At 34.7% G+C, this 15245-nt stretch overlaps 1 protein-coding gene across 1 annotated transcript in view; it reads left to right on the forward strand.

Annotated features, from left to right (window-relative positions):
- Positions 1 to 15245, forward strand: part of LOC127546533 (cadherin-13-like) — a 633923-nt gene that overhangs the window by 426158 nt on the left and 192520 nt on the right. Inside the window, exon 3 of the mRNA XM_051973593.1 lies at positions 3324 to 3532. Coding sequence (XP_051829553.1) covers positions 3324 to 3532 — 209 coding nt within the window. The remainder of the gene's footprint in view (positions 1 to 3323; positions 3533 to 15245) is intronic.

A 15245-nucleotide genomic window follows, 5' to 3' on the forward strand; every position in this document is an offset into this window, starting at 1 on the left:
TAACATCCCCATTTTACAGACAAATCAACTGAAGCTCAGTGAGAAACAATTTTTTCCAAGTCACACAGCTAGAAAGTACATGGCTGAGCTGAAATTGCAATCCCTTTTCTTACTATAAACCCAGCAATCATAAATTTTATTCCATTTATGAACAATGTGTTCCCAATGCAAGTGAAATCGCAGGGCTAGTCCAGTCAAGTCTTTTGGCTAAGAGATCATAATTTGTCATTCTTAGCAGATTTCGCCTTTTAAGATCTGGCCTTCTTAATGTGGTTAAGGTTAGCTGCTCAGGCAAGTCCTATTCTTACCTCAGAAGGTTTAAACAATGCATTTTTCATAGAAGCGATTGAGTTTGGGGATGGGGAGGGAAGTTCTGATTCATAGAGCACTCAGTCAAAGGAGTTATCAATAATGAATATCAATTAATTCCTAAGCATCTATCAAATACCTATGATGTACTAGAAATATAAGGAATAGAATAATCCATTCTTCTTTGCAGATATTGATATTTCTGTATAAAGAGCCACTATCCATCCAGTAAAATCAGAGTTTCCTCTCTGGAATTCACTAATAAACTCCCACTATTTAAATCTCCTAGGATGAGACTCCCACAAGCAGGAATTTTTACTACTACATAGTAGTATTCTACACCATAACTGACCAGTGATCATACTGAGCTGGCCACTAAAGGAAAGCTGAACTTATGCATTTTCTAAAATCTCTCTCTCCCATGCCCCAACAACTTTGCTATTCTCAGTAATATAATCATCCATGACTACTCTGAAGTACTTATAATGAAAAATTCTATCCATACCAGAGAGGAGCTGATTGTGTCTGAATACAGAAACGCTCGTGCTCTCTGTCTCTCTCTTTCTTTATTTCTCTCTCTCTCTCTCTCTCTCTCTCTCTCTCTCTCTCTCTTTCTCTCTCCCCTCTTTCTGTCTTTGTCTTTCTGTTTCTTTCTCTGTCTCTGTCTCTGTCTCTCTCAACTTAGCTTTTCTTGAGGGTTTTAAATTTTCATTAAGGAGGGAGATATTGACTTTTATGGAAATGTTTTGCATAACTTTATATGTAGTTTCTTAATTATGGGTGGGGATAAGAGAGCAAACATAGAACTCAAAAAATTTAAAAATAAATTTAAAAAATTGTTTTGAATGTAACCAGAAAAAGTATTAAATAAATAAAATCTCTGCCCCACAGTCAAAGTTCTAATTCTAGCAATTCTAATTGCTTGACTTTCCTATGTCTGATAACCCCTTATGGATTCTTTAGCAATTCTAACTGGCCCATAGGTCGAGAGATAGGAAATAAGAGTTTTAGAGCCATGGTATGTAAGACTGATGAGGAAACTTGAGAGTCTATAGTATATAGTTCTAACTTTTACACAGGACAAAGGTGAGGTAGATGGATAGGGACTTGCCTAAGGTTCATCCAAAAAATAGGGAGAAGAGCCAGGATTTGAATTTAGAACTTTTGGTTTGAAGCTCAGGGTTTTGTCTATCATACTTCTTAGTGTTCCTTTCTTCCTTCTTCGATTCACTTCCTAATTAATCTGTCTATATATTAATTATATATAGTTATATATATATATATAATTATATATAATTACATATATAGCTTGTTTCCACATATGTGTTAGCTTATTGTCTCCTCAACCTGTTAGATTGTAAGCTCCTTGAGGGCAGGGACTATCTTTTGCCTCTTTTTTGTATCAACAGCATTTGGCACTTAGTATATATGTAAATGTTTATTGATTGATTGATCGAGGGAAGGAGATTATATAAACATGGAAAAAAGAATTGAAAGAGTAAATGGAAGGAAGAAAGGAGAAAAATGAGCTATTTGAGGTCTTCAATTGTTACTATAAGAAGGTGAAAGAAGGAAGGAAGAGAAGAAGGAAGGAGAAAGAAAGAGAAGAAAGGAGAAAGTAAAGAAAGAAAAGCAAGCAACAGAAATAAAAAAAGAGGAAGGAAGGAAGAAAAAAACAAGAAAAGAGAAGGAAGGGAGGAAGAAAGGAAAGAAATGAGGAAGGAAGAAAGAAAAAAATAAGGGAGAAAAGAGGAAAGAAAGGTGGGGAAGGAAGGGAGAGACTTTAACACTCATAAGAACTCTGGAGGGTTCTGTTACTATCCCTGTTTGGGGAAATCAAGGGGGGTAGTGATAAAGTTACTTGTCCAGGATTATATTGTGTGTTTGAGGACAGCTTTGAACTCAGGTCTTCTTGATTCTACTCCTATCACTCTATCTATTGTGCCATGTAGCCAGTAAGTATGAAATTAACTTCATTTTTATTTGAAATGGAAATTTAATACATAGTTTGGTGAAGAAAATACATAAGTTTCAATAGGGAAGCAAGTAAGGATAGAGAATGAGGTTAAGAGAGACAATCACACTGGAGAAGCAATTGTAATAATGACAGCAAAGGTCCCAATCCTGAAGGGAGGATTAAGGGGAATGACAAAAAAATAAAAAAAAAAAAGAGCAGAATGCATTTTTGTTGGTACTAACTTCAACCTGCCCTAGCACTTGGTGAGCCCTGGCAGACTTTCCCTGACTTTCTCTCACTCTGACACTAATGTTTTCTTTACTACCCATGGGCATTAATCTCCCTCAGGGACAGAACCTTCACAGAGGCAACTGGAAGAGCCAGGTTCCTAGCTTGCTGTTTAATTGAAGCAGTTTAACTTTGTCTGATGAATAGAAATTGATGGTCATGAAGAAAACAAAGCTGTTTCCTCTCCTTTAGACTTCAGTTTCAAGAGATGCTAGTGGACATGTCTCCATTAATCTCAACTAGCACAATGAAATAGAGGAACGAAGAAAGTCTCTGAGAAATGTGATGGCCTCAGGAACTGATGTATACATTGGAATATAAATACTTTGAGAATTGAACCAACAAATCCAAGGACTTGTGTCCTGATATCAATGCTGGATACACTGTGACTGATAGGTTCCTTTGGGTGCCATCCAAGAGTATGTAGGCACCTGAATGTAGGCAGGCTTTTGAGTGGGGATTGCTTGATAGCCTGCAAAGAATTCATTCACTTTGGTTCATCAGGTTGCTTAAAAAATAAAGAAAAGCTTCAGAAGACAGATTCCATGGCTACTTATGGCTTGGGAAAATGACTGTCTCTATTTTGCTGGCCTTTATGAATGAAAGGCATCAGTATAAGTGAAGATTCTGGTGTAAGTGGAGTTGCAGGAGAGATATTAATATAGTTTTGGTATAGTTGCCCTTTGAATGTAACCCTAAGCAAGAGGACTCAAAGATTCCAAAGCGGGAAGCCTTGCTAACATGTTTTCTCTTATGTTCTTTTTTTCAGTGACATTCACTGACTGTAAAGGAAATGACAAGCTGAGATTTGACGTCTCCAACCCCTACTTCCAGGTGAAGCCAGATGGGGCTTTAGTTGCCCTGAAAAACATATCAGATGTTGGCCCAGCTTTATTCATCCATGGGCGATCATCCAGTGCAGAAGACATGGCAGAAGTTGTGATTGTTGGTGGCAAGGACAGTTCCAGCTCCTTAAAGGTAATAGTGGTTGGGGATGAAAATATCCATGGCAATTTGCTGGGTCTTATGTAATAGAAAACTCCCTTTGTTGGATGAAGGGTTTCTTTTTTATGAAAATTTTTTTGGATCTAGAAAAAGACACTGAGTTGTAGTGTTCAATTTTCATGTACTTTTCTTTCAAGAGGTAGCTCCTATTGAGGCACAAACCTTGGAAGATAAATAAGATGCATACTATGTCCCTCACATACTCACTTGATCTCTGTTCACTAAAAAGTGTGTTTTAATGCCCAAGTTACTGAACACATTTCAGTGGTTCTCAAACTTTTGTTCTCAGTATCTTCATGTTATTAAAAAAAAAAAACTATTGAGTATCTGTTCAAAGAGTTTTTGTTCACATGGGTTATATTTATAGCTATTTACTATATTAGAAATAAAAAATGACTCTGAATTTGTAGACCCTCTGAAAGGGTTTCAGAGACCCCAACAATTCTTTGGACTACACTTTGAGGACCACTGATCTAAACAAATAACTTAGGCTTACACCAAAAAGCTGAATGGCATCTTCCCTTTGCCTCTGGAGAAAAGCAGAAAAGAGAGGGAAGGACGACTGGATTGGAAGTGTATTTTCTTTTTCTTCCTATCATCATTTCTCTATCCTTACCTTCTTTAAGCTCCAAAAGCCCCTTAAAATCCACTGAGTACTAGGAGTTTCCCTTTCTATTGTACAGGCTAGAATCTTTTCTGGTGATACTTAAAGAGAGTGTTTGGTTCTAGATTCAGCGCCTCCTCCCTTCCTATTTTTTGAAACAATGCTAAAATATCTTTCCTGGCCCCAATGACCATTTTAACCAAACTGTAATTCAAAATAAAAACCACCATCATGATATATTTTCAGGAAGGCAGTCATAAAGGAAGATGGCTCTAGTGTTCTTGTAGTAATAAAGGTGGCTGGCCCTAAGGATTGTTCTAATTTTAAAAGGTGCTCTCAGGAACAAAAGTAACTTGCCCTTGGGTTCCCACCATTATAAACAATGGTCCATTTGGTAATATTATACTTTATATAATGATTATGAATGATTGTTGCTTTCACTGCCAATGATTTGTAAATAGCTACCTCTTGATTCTGGGTGAATGTGGTATAATTATCCTATAGGTAATGTGTGAACTTTGTTCTTTGTGAGGGGCATGGTTTGGGGCCCAGAAATAGATGCTGATAAAATTTCTGGTTGTGGAGGTGGGATTAGGAGGTCATCAACATGTTTGAGAGGTCTGAACAGGACCATTTAGGAAAGTGAGCCTAATATCTGATCAACTATGAAAAACCAATTCGATTTGGATCTATCAGGCCCTATCCTTTTAATCTTAATACTGTTATCTATGAAAATATGACCTTGGCAGAAAAACAAAACAAAACAAAAAACAACACTGAAGGCCATTGAATAAAAACAAATAAAAAACTTACAACTGCTTCACAATGCTAAGTAGTACCTAGTACCTCAAGGATCTGCAAAAATTCTATCTCAATTAACTTATATCCTAAATAATTGCAGTCGAATAAGGAACATGTTAAACAAGCAAGCATACTAATAAAAGGCAATATATTTTAGCAAATGAAATATTGAATTTAGACTAGTCAAATAAATTTGGGTTCCAATCCTGACTCTAAATCTTATTTTTATGATTTTTGGTAAAACACTGAATCTCTCTCAGTCTCAATTACCTCATTTACAAAAAGGAGAATCTAACTTACTGATATCTTAATCTTGTTTTAGAGCCAAATCTACAGGCTTATTATATGAAATCAAGAGGATATTCCCATATTGAATATTGTTATGATGCCTTTATTTTTTTTTTTACTTTCCTTTGAGGTATCAGTTTTCTCCAGGATAATGAAACTATAAAGTATAAACACAAGGTTATTTCTTTCATTTTCCTACGGAGGAAACTGAATCTTAGTGAGATTAATGACTTATCCAGGATCCTATCAATAAGAAGCATCAGAAGTAGAATTTTAAGTCAGGTTTTCTGGACTATAGAGCAAGTGTTCTATTTGCCATTCAATGTTGTATTTAAAGTTAAAGTACTTTCTTCGCAATAAACCTATAATAATAATAATAATAAAAACCAATACCACAATAGTAATAATTCATATAGAATATACTTTGTGCCAGGCACTGAGCTGTATAAATATTCTTTTTTTGATCCTTACAACATTCTGCAAGATAGGCTTTATTACCCCTACTTTATATTTGAGTTCATTTGAGACAAGAAGTTTGTTGTGCTTAAGATCACATAGCAAATAAGTATCTGAGGTTGCATTTGAACTCAGGTTTTCCTGAATGCAGGTTCAACACACTATCTATTGTATCATGTATCTACCTAAGGAGGGAGGTAATGCAAGGATTTACTTTATAGATGATATCCTTAGAAAATGAAAGGAGAATAATTTTGATTCTAAATTCAGTAGAATTATTCATCCTTTTCAGATTTGCATCAAAGTAACCCTAACTGTTAGGGGAGTCAAGAAATAGAAATGTGCAAAAGGAATGAAGAAATAATGTCCTCGGGGAGTAAAATAAGTAAAAATAGCAGCGGTCCAATATAGGTTAAACATGTGCAGTTCTTCTAAACATATTTCCATATTTATCATGTTGTGCAGGAAATAGCAGATCAAAAGGTGAAAGAAAAAAAAAGGAGAAAAAAGTAAACAACAATTACAGAAAATAAAGTGAAAATACTATTCTTTGTTCCATATTCAGTCTCCATAGTTCTCTCTCTGGATATGAATAGCACTTTCTATCCCAAGTTTTGTTGGAATTGTCTTAGATGCTCACATTGCTGAGAACTAAGTCTATCAGAGTTGATCATCACATAATCTTGTTGTTGCTGTATACTTTGTTCTCTTAGTTCTACTCCACTTAGCATCAGTTCATGTAAGTCTTTCCAGAGTTTTCTGAAATCACCCTGTTTGTCATTTCTTGTGGAACAATAATATATATATATATAGTAGATTTTCAAGTGAAAAATAGATAACCTCGTTGGGGATATAGGGAAGGCAAAATGCCTGGTCAGGTACAAACTAAATTGTCAACTTCTGCAGTTTTTTTTTCGATCTGAGACTAAGTTTTGAAGTTATAAGTAACCAATCTGGTATCAGCAACAAGCAATAAGAAATGGTCCATCAAGCTCATATCTCTCAGATTGACTAAGATGACAGGAAAAAAAATGATAAATGTTGGAAGGGATATGGGAAAACTGGGACATTAATACATTGTTGGTGGAATAGTGAAATGATCCAACCATATGAAGAGCAATCTGGAACTATGCTCAAAGGGCTCTAAAACTGTGCATACCCTTTGTTCAGTAGTGCCATTACTAGATCTGTATCCCAAGGAAATTATAAAGGAGGGAAAATGACCCACATGTTAAAAAATATCTGTAGCAGCTCTTTTCATGGTAGCAAATAATTGGAAATGAGTAGATGCCCTTCAATTAGGGAATGGCTGAACAAGTTGTGATACATGAAGGTAATAGAATATTAATTTTCTATAAAAAATGATGAACAAACTGATTTTAGAAAGGCCCGAAAAGATTTGCATGAATTGATGCTGAGGAAAACAAGCAGAACCAGAAATATGTTGTACACAATAACTACAAGAATGTGTGATGATCAACTATGAAAGATTTGGTTCTTCTCATCAGTCAGTGAAAGGCAATTCCAATAAACTTTGGATAGAAAATGTCATCTGCATTAAAAAAAAAAGAACTATGGAGATTGACTATAAATCAACACCTATTATGTTCACTTTTTTCTATTTTTTCTCTCCAATGGTTTTTCCCTTTTGTTCTGATTTTTCTCTCCCAACATGGTTCATAAAGCAATGTGTATTAAAAATAAGCTAATTAATTAAAAAAAATAAAATCTACAAATTCAAAAAAGAAGAATTCAAAGCAATTTTTGAAGACAAATTCAGTTGGAGTAGCAAGTCCAAAACAAGAGTTTTAAATAAGGTACAATGAAGGGTATTACTTGGGGGCACTGCTGAAGGGAGGGTAGAAACTGTGGGACAGTGGCTCAATATGCAGAGATCCGTGGATACCCTAAAAATACTGCTGGAAAAGCTGTCTCAGGTAGAGAAAAAATAAAGAGAGCTGAACCAAGGAGGAACTGAATTGTGGCTTCCTAAGAGAGTAGGAAAACAGGAAGAAGTGGACATCTGGTAGTTTCTTATTTTACCAGAGGCTTGCTAACTTGGTCAGCCAATTATTTCTTCCTATTAAAGGGATAGATACCCTGTCAGTATCCTTGACAATTTGGCATTCGAGAGTCAAATCCTGGCTGAGTCATTCAATCCTTCTTGTAACTCTAATCTTATTCTGTGCTATGTTAACCAAAAGGAGGAATTTATAATCAAAAGACAATTCTTATTTTGTCTGTAGCATAAGCTATTCTGTCATATTCTCCATTTGGGATTCTGCAGCTCACATACAAAATAGAAAAGACATATAAAAATGGAAAACATGCAAATAAATAGACACCAAATACAAATAATCTGTATAGTTTTTTCCCTGTGAGTTAAAGGAAGGATTCAGGAGATTTTACAAAGATTTTAAGGGTTAACATATATAATCACTTCTGCTGATTTATTCTTTCTGCTAGAGAGAGTGTAAAAAGAACAAATGTCTTAAATTATGGCAAGAGAGATTTGGGTTAGACATTAAAGGCACCCTCTGGCTGTAAGAGCTACAAGACAAAGGAATGAATGTATTCTGAAGGAGCCCAGTGAAATCCAAAGATCCCTGCGGAGTATACAGTCTCCTGAGTCTCTTCTTGAGGCGAAGCTCTTTAATGCTCTGGTACTCTCTCATTTACCAGTTTTTGAGCATATTGTTGGGTGAGTGCTACAGTAATTGTTTGCTTCTTTCAAAGCACAACAGAAGCTGGCTCAATACTCACTCTGCCAACCTCAAGCTGAATGGAACTTGCCTTCAGTCATTTTGTGATATATGAAAATAATCCTTTTAGAAACCACTGGAATGTGTCTGACAGAAACCTAACCAGCCAAAATCATGAGAACACACTCTCCCTGCTGTTTTGATGAATCTTGGGTAGGATCCACTTGATGTATCAATATAGTAATCAGTAAGTTATTAATATTTACTGAACTTCCACAATGAAGAATACTTGGAGACACAAGGAAATCCAAGATATACTTTTTGCTCTCAAGGGGCTTACAGATTAGGGAGAGAAAAGGGACAAGTAGAAAATCATGGAATTATATATTGAGAACTGGAGTCCAATTAGTTCAAAATCTTTATTTGACAAATGATGAAACTGAGGGCCAAATAGTTTACCTGATGTGTACAGTCATATCAAATAGTGATTAAGAGGTAGGATTTAAACATGAGGCCTTTGGATTCAAATCTAAGGTTTTCTTCCTGTTCTACCACACTACCCTGGAATTGGGTCCCAAAATGCAAGGTATTGACTACATGTGCAATAAGACTTAATAAAAGGATGAACTACATTATTAGGTAAGTTTATGAAGAATATGAATTCTGAACTGTACTTAGAGGAATTAATAAGAATCAGATAAATAGAAGAACTAAAAAAGAAGTATAGATCCACTAAGACAAGGAAAATGTGAACATAGTGCTATCTTTCAACAACAGACATTTATTAAGCACTTGTTCTGACTATAAAGTAAAGTTTCAACCTACAGGGAACTCAGTTTCAAGTTATACAGTGTTGGACAGGAAGAGGAAATCACCTTGAATAAGGTGCTAAACTATAGAGGAATTTGAAAACCTAGGGCTGCCTCTGGGATTTATATGGTAGATAAAAAGGAATCATTGTTTATTTTATTTTATTTTATTTTCTCATCTGCTCATTCTGCTAGGGGATTTTTTTTAATAACTTTTTATTGACAGTACATATGCATGGATAATTTTTTACAACATTATCCCTTGCACTCATTTCTGTTCCAACTTTTCCCTTCCCTTCCTCCCCCCTCCCCTAGATGACAAACAGTCTTATACATGTTAAATATGTTATAGTATATCCTAAATACAGTATATGTGTGCAGAACTGTACAGTTCTCTTGTTGCACAGGAAAAATTGGATTCAGAAGGTTAAAAAACTTGAGAAGAAAAACAAAAAAATGCAAACAGTTCACACTCATTTCCCTGTGTTCCTTCTCTGGGTATAGCTGATTCTGTCCATTATTGATCAATTGCAACTGAATTAGATTTTTTTGTTGAAGATATCCACTTCCATCAGAATACATGCTCATACAGTATTGTTGTTGAAGTGTATAATGATCTCCTGGGAACCATTGTTTATTGAGGAATGGTGGTGGTGGTAGTGGTAATCTGAAAGCTCTTTTGTAGTTATCACCTCGTTTCTATATCCTTGCCTTGGTGGTTTCCTTCAAGTTCAACTAAAATTTTATGTAAGAAGTCTTTTCTTAACCCCTTTAATGCTAGTGGATTCACTTTCCATTTTATCTGGCATATTGATTTTGTACATATTTATTTTCATATTCTCTTCCTCCTTAGGCTGTAAGCTTCTTTGTACCAGGGGCTATTTGTTTCCTTTTTTCCTATCCTCAGAATTTAACACATTTCATGGGAAAAAAGCAGATGCTTAATAAATGAGAGCTGACTGACTGAAGTAATATGTGAAATATTTTAGAGTGAAGAGAAGCTGGAGCTAAGGAAATTAAGGTGGAAGGTATGGAAAATCTGGATTAGGGTAGAAGTGGTGGGAATGGTGGAGAAAAGACAAAAATGACAAATTTTTGAAGGCTTAGGTATGAAGACTCAATATTGATTTGGGGGTGTCTATTGCATGGATAGTGGTATCACTGTGGCAAATGGAAAACTTTGGTAAATCAAAGTTAAAGGAAAGATGAGTCTTGTTTTGAACATACTGAATTAGATGCTGATAAAACATCAATTGGATATTGTTTTATAGGCAGTTGGAAAAATAGAACTGGAATATATAAGAGAAATCAGGTCTAGAGATAAAGATGGAAAAGTGGAGATTTTCCAACAAAAGAGGTAAGAGAAGTCATGACTGTAGACATGTAGTTGAGAGAGAAAAGAACAGAAAGCCTCGCTGTGAGGGGTGGACATAGGGAGTATAAGAGAGAAGGAATAAGATGAACCTAAAAATGACCAGGAAGAAGTGGTCAGGAGAGTTTGGAACCAAGCCAGAATAAAATGATATCATAGAGTTCAGGGAAATAGAAAGATTAAAACTTTCATATCTGAAAATTTCTCTCTCTGGTCAACATACTTCAGTGCTAAAGTGTGTTTTAGCTAGCAATACCAAAAGCATAATACCTCCTTTAATGAATGGATAAGTAGCTATTATACTTACCTACCACAAGTGATCCCAGTTACAGCTTGAAAGGATGTGGCCTGAATCTGTGAAATCCTCTTGTCAAAGGTTTAATGACAAACTCTCAGGATATTTCTACATTTCTAATGGTAACCACTAATGCACAAACTGGCAGGCTCGGTGTAAGATAACCTTAGATCTCAGGCTGAAGAAAAACTGTTTAATCCCTAATCCATTTCCAAGAGAGGAAGGGATTGTTGTTAGAGGTTTTAAAGGCTAACCAAGTGTGACCTGAAAGGTTTTATATCAACTGAAAGAAAGGGGGATATTTTTTATTTAAAAATATCCAAGGCTAAAAGGATTGTTGTTCTTACTTAGATGACCCAACTCTGTATACCTATCAGAGACATATTTACTCACTAGGTAATGGTTTTCTGTACCAGCATCACAGAGATTCTTTGACCCTCATTATATAGCTTCCAAAGTATGCCTGGAAAATGTTGAAATTTTCATTTTTCATGTACAGACGATATACATTACTCAGTCCTGAATGGTACTTTCTAACCTAAGGCTCAAGCCAGATACAAAAGGATTCATTTTATTTTTCCAAGTGAAGAAACTTCATTTTCATCATCTAAGATTAGAGTCAGGAATACTAGGACCTCCAAAGCCACAGATCAAGGGTTGTTGGGAGATGAAAAATATTAGTTGGAGTCTATGAATTGTTTTTTGAATATAATGATAAATTTTTGTAGAGGAGATTGCTTTCTTTTTTTAAAGTATCTTTTTTATTTTTCTAAATATAAGGAAAGACAGTTTTCAACATTGTAAATTTGTTTTGACTTCAAATTTAGGGACTGAAAAAGTATTGCATTTAGTCTCAGAATTGGACTGAAGTAATGTTCATTTGATGGGGTGAGACAGAGGCTAATCAACCTAACAACAATGAAACATCATGTACTATTCTTACCATGTTCCTGGCATTGGGCTAAAAACAGAATTAAAATAGTCATAATTATTATTAATAATGATATAGTTAACATAAAGTTTACTATGTACTGGTACTGTGTGTAAGCACTTTACATTTAGTGTCTCATTTAGACTTACCATCATCTTGGGGCACAAGTGCTGTTATGACCCCCATTTTACAGATAAGGAAAACGAGACAAATTTCAAGGTTAGAGAGTTATTAAGAAAATGAAACCAGATTTGAAATCTTCCTGCCTTTATTAGCTGTTACTACTACTGCCACTTAACGACCCTTCCTATGTACAAAAGTTAAGATTTGGGTGACTTAGTGGATGGAGTCTCATCAACTTAGGTGCTTATCTTCCCGAGTTCAAATCTGATTTCACACATTTAGTAGCTGTGTTTGTGGACAAGTCATTTACTCCTGTTTGCTCCAGTTTTCTCATCTGTAAAATGAGCTAGAGGAGAAAATGGCAAATCACTTCAGTATCCTTTTCAAGAAAACCCTAAATGGGGTTGTAAAGAGTCAGCTGCAATTCAAAAGAGTTAAATAACAAAAATGTGCTTGTTCCTCACTTTACCTTTTGGAATTCATAAATTGCTTCAAGACATAGTTCAGATGCTCGTTCTACAAGAAACCTTCTCTGAGCAACCCAACTGTTATCTCACTTTTCCATAGCATGTGAGTACTTTGTGTAAAGAGAGGTATTCCATTTCACAGATCAATCAAACAAGACAGAGAAGTCGCATTGAAGTATAGTTATTTTAGGATTCTACAAAGAAAGAAAGGATATCCATCCCTTTTAGTTTAGGAATTATGAGCTGCTTTGGGCACAGATGCTTCCCAATGTGTATCTCATTACCATCATAGATTAAGATTATGTGTATATATAGAAGAGTGCACCTCAAATTTGTTTTTTTTTTGGGGGGGAGGATATTTTATATCAATTTTTCATACAATTCTTAGCAGATGCCTTTGATAGTAACTATTTAAATCTTTTATTTGATTATTAAAAGTAAGCACAGTAACATAGTTTCTTGATTTAAAATAAAAAATATTTTATATATATATATATATATATATATATATATATATATATATATACACACACACACACACACACACACACATATATAAATAAAAAATAGAAATTGTAACCCACAAAGTTACCTCTAGAATTCAAGATAGAAATCATCCTCTGGGAATCCAAACTGTGACTATGAATGCAAGTGAGAAAAATAGGCCAGAGTGGGGTGTTATATTTGTATATATTATCTGTGCTTACTTTGTTTTCTCCTTGTGGAATACTAATTTTTTTTCAGGGCAAGGTCTATTTCTTTTTTGTCTTTGCATTCCCAATGTCTAGCACAGTGCTCGACATGTATGTAGTTTTTAATAAATATATTTTTTAAAAATATTGAGTTGATCTAAATTGAATAGAATATTAAAAGTAGGAAGGTCTTTCAAAATCCTATTGTACTATCCTCCTTTTTGAGTTTAATGACCTTTTGACACCTCAACACTATTTTTCAGTCAATTATTCAAGGCTTACTAAGCATGCCAAAAGCTGGACAGCATAGCTTGATAACTTATTTTTATAATTTAAACATATAAATTATAAATTCATTACATGAATTTCCAGCTAGTTTACATTTGCAAAAGACAGATGGCTAAATTCGAAAGGCATGCCCTATTTAATCCTAGAAGGCATGCATCTATAATTTATAGACAGTAGGATGAGAAATACTTTCCTCTTGTAAGAAGCATTTTATCACCATGAAGTTGTTCACACGTAATATTTACTTACTATTGTACTCAGGCACTCCAAAGTAGAGTGGTCTGTATTGTGGTCCTCAGTGATTGCAAAAAACACAAGTGTCTTAAACTCTTCACATCCGTCCTCATCTCTGGGTTTCTTTGTTTAAAGCCCTAGATTAACCAATCAAAATCTCTGTTTAGTGAAATCAGAAGAATGGAGGTTGCAAGGTGATGTCATAGATAAGGTGCTAAATTTGGATTCAGAAAACCTGAGTTTGAATCCTGCCTTATGCACTTGCTAATTGTGTGATCTTAAGGTAGTTATTTTTCTGTGCCTCAGTTTCTTTATCTGTTAAAAAAATGAGGTTTGGCAAAAATGATCTGTAAGTTCCTTGCAGCTTTAAAATTATGATCCTATGATTTCATGAAAGTGAATTTGAGGAAGACAAGAAAACCAAATAAATGAATAAAGTATAACGTGAACAAGTCTGTCATATTCTACCTTGTGCAGGAAGCGGAGGCAGGAATCATGATCTTTAATGTCATGTACCTTCTCAAATAAAAGTATTTCCACTAAAGGCATTTTCTTTTAATATCTGTTCAAAATATAAGCATAATTATAATTTTATGTAGCAGCTGCCCACGGCAGATATGAATTATAGTTCCTACAGATAGACTAATGTATATCAGGAAAATCACAAATTTTAAATCTGATGATTTTAGTCATGCTGCTTGTACCTTTTTTGATATTAAATTCCAGGCTTGCAGGATTCTTGGTTCCACCTGCTTATCCATAGCAGTCAAATTCTCTCTCTGTTCTTTCAGTATGGAACTAAATAACATTTAGCCAAATGGGCAGAGATAAGTCACAGATGATTCATTTCTTTTTCACTTTTATTATTTCATGCCGTGTTGTGAATGTTTTCAAGTCAGAAGAATCATCCTTCTTGAGAGTTGCAAAGAGGCTGAGACATGAGCAGAGATGATCAGACCCAGGGCAATGAAAATTACAAGGTCACTGACAATATTTTTTATTCTTTTGAAAAATAGAAACATCTGAGCTTTTTTTTCCCTAGTTAGCATGGTATAGTCAAACTAGAAAGTTTCTAAATAATGGTTTCTTCCTTCTAGCAGCCTTATATGAGATGTACACGCACTGTCCCTATTTGTCCCTAGAAGAATCTTTAAGATATCTTAGGGTATCTATAACCTCAAAATAAATTGAAAGAATGTTTCATGTGATTTGCCTCAGGCACAAAAATTACTCATTGTGATTCTGCTATTTATAAATATTAGTGCCTGGAGAATATGGCTCTAGTCTCATAAAGGATTATTGAGTTGACTTACGTGCAAGCTTTTCTTTTGATTATCATTATTATGCCCAATTATCAAGAAATCATTGTATTGCCAAAAAGTGGATTGGTTTGTTGATTATGGCGTTATTGAAGGGCCTATAAAAATTTAAAAAGGCATCATATGGTTCCATTTTTCTTTAAATGGTCTTTAAGGTAATCAGATGGCTTGAGTCAAGGTCTAATTCTCTGATGACTTGATATGGAATCAATTGATTGTTCAATAACATTGATTAGGGCTCAAGTAAGAAATTATATCTTGTTAGTCATAAGTTCATTTTTTAAAAAGAATTGAGTTTAGCTTTA

The sequence above is a fragment of the Antechinus flavipes genome, chromosome 2 (genome assembly GCF_016432865.1).
Source record: "Antechinus flavipes isolate AdamAnt ecotype Samford, QLD, Australia chromosome 2, AdamAnt_v2, whole genome shotgun sequence".
NCBI lineage: Eukaryota > Metazoa > Chordata > Mammalia > Dasyuromorphia > Dasyuridae > Antechinus > Antechinus flavipes.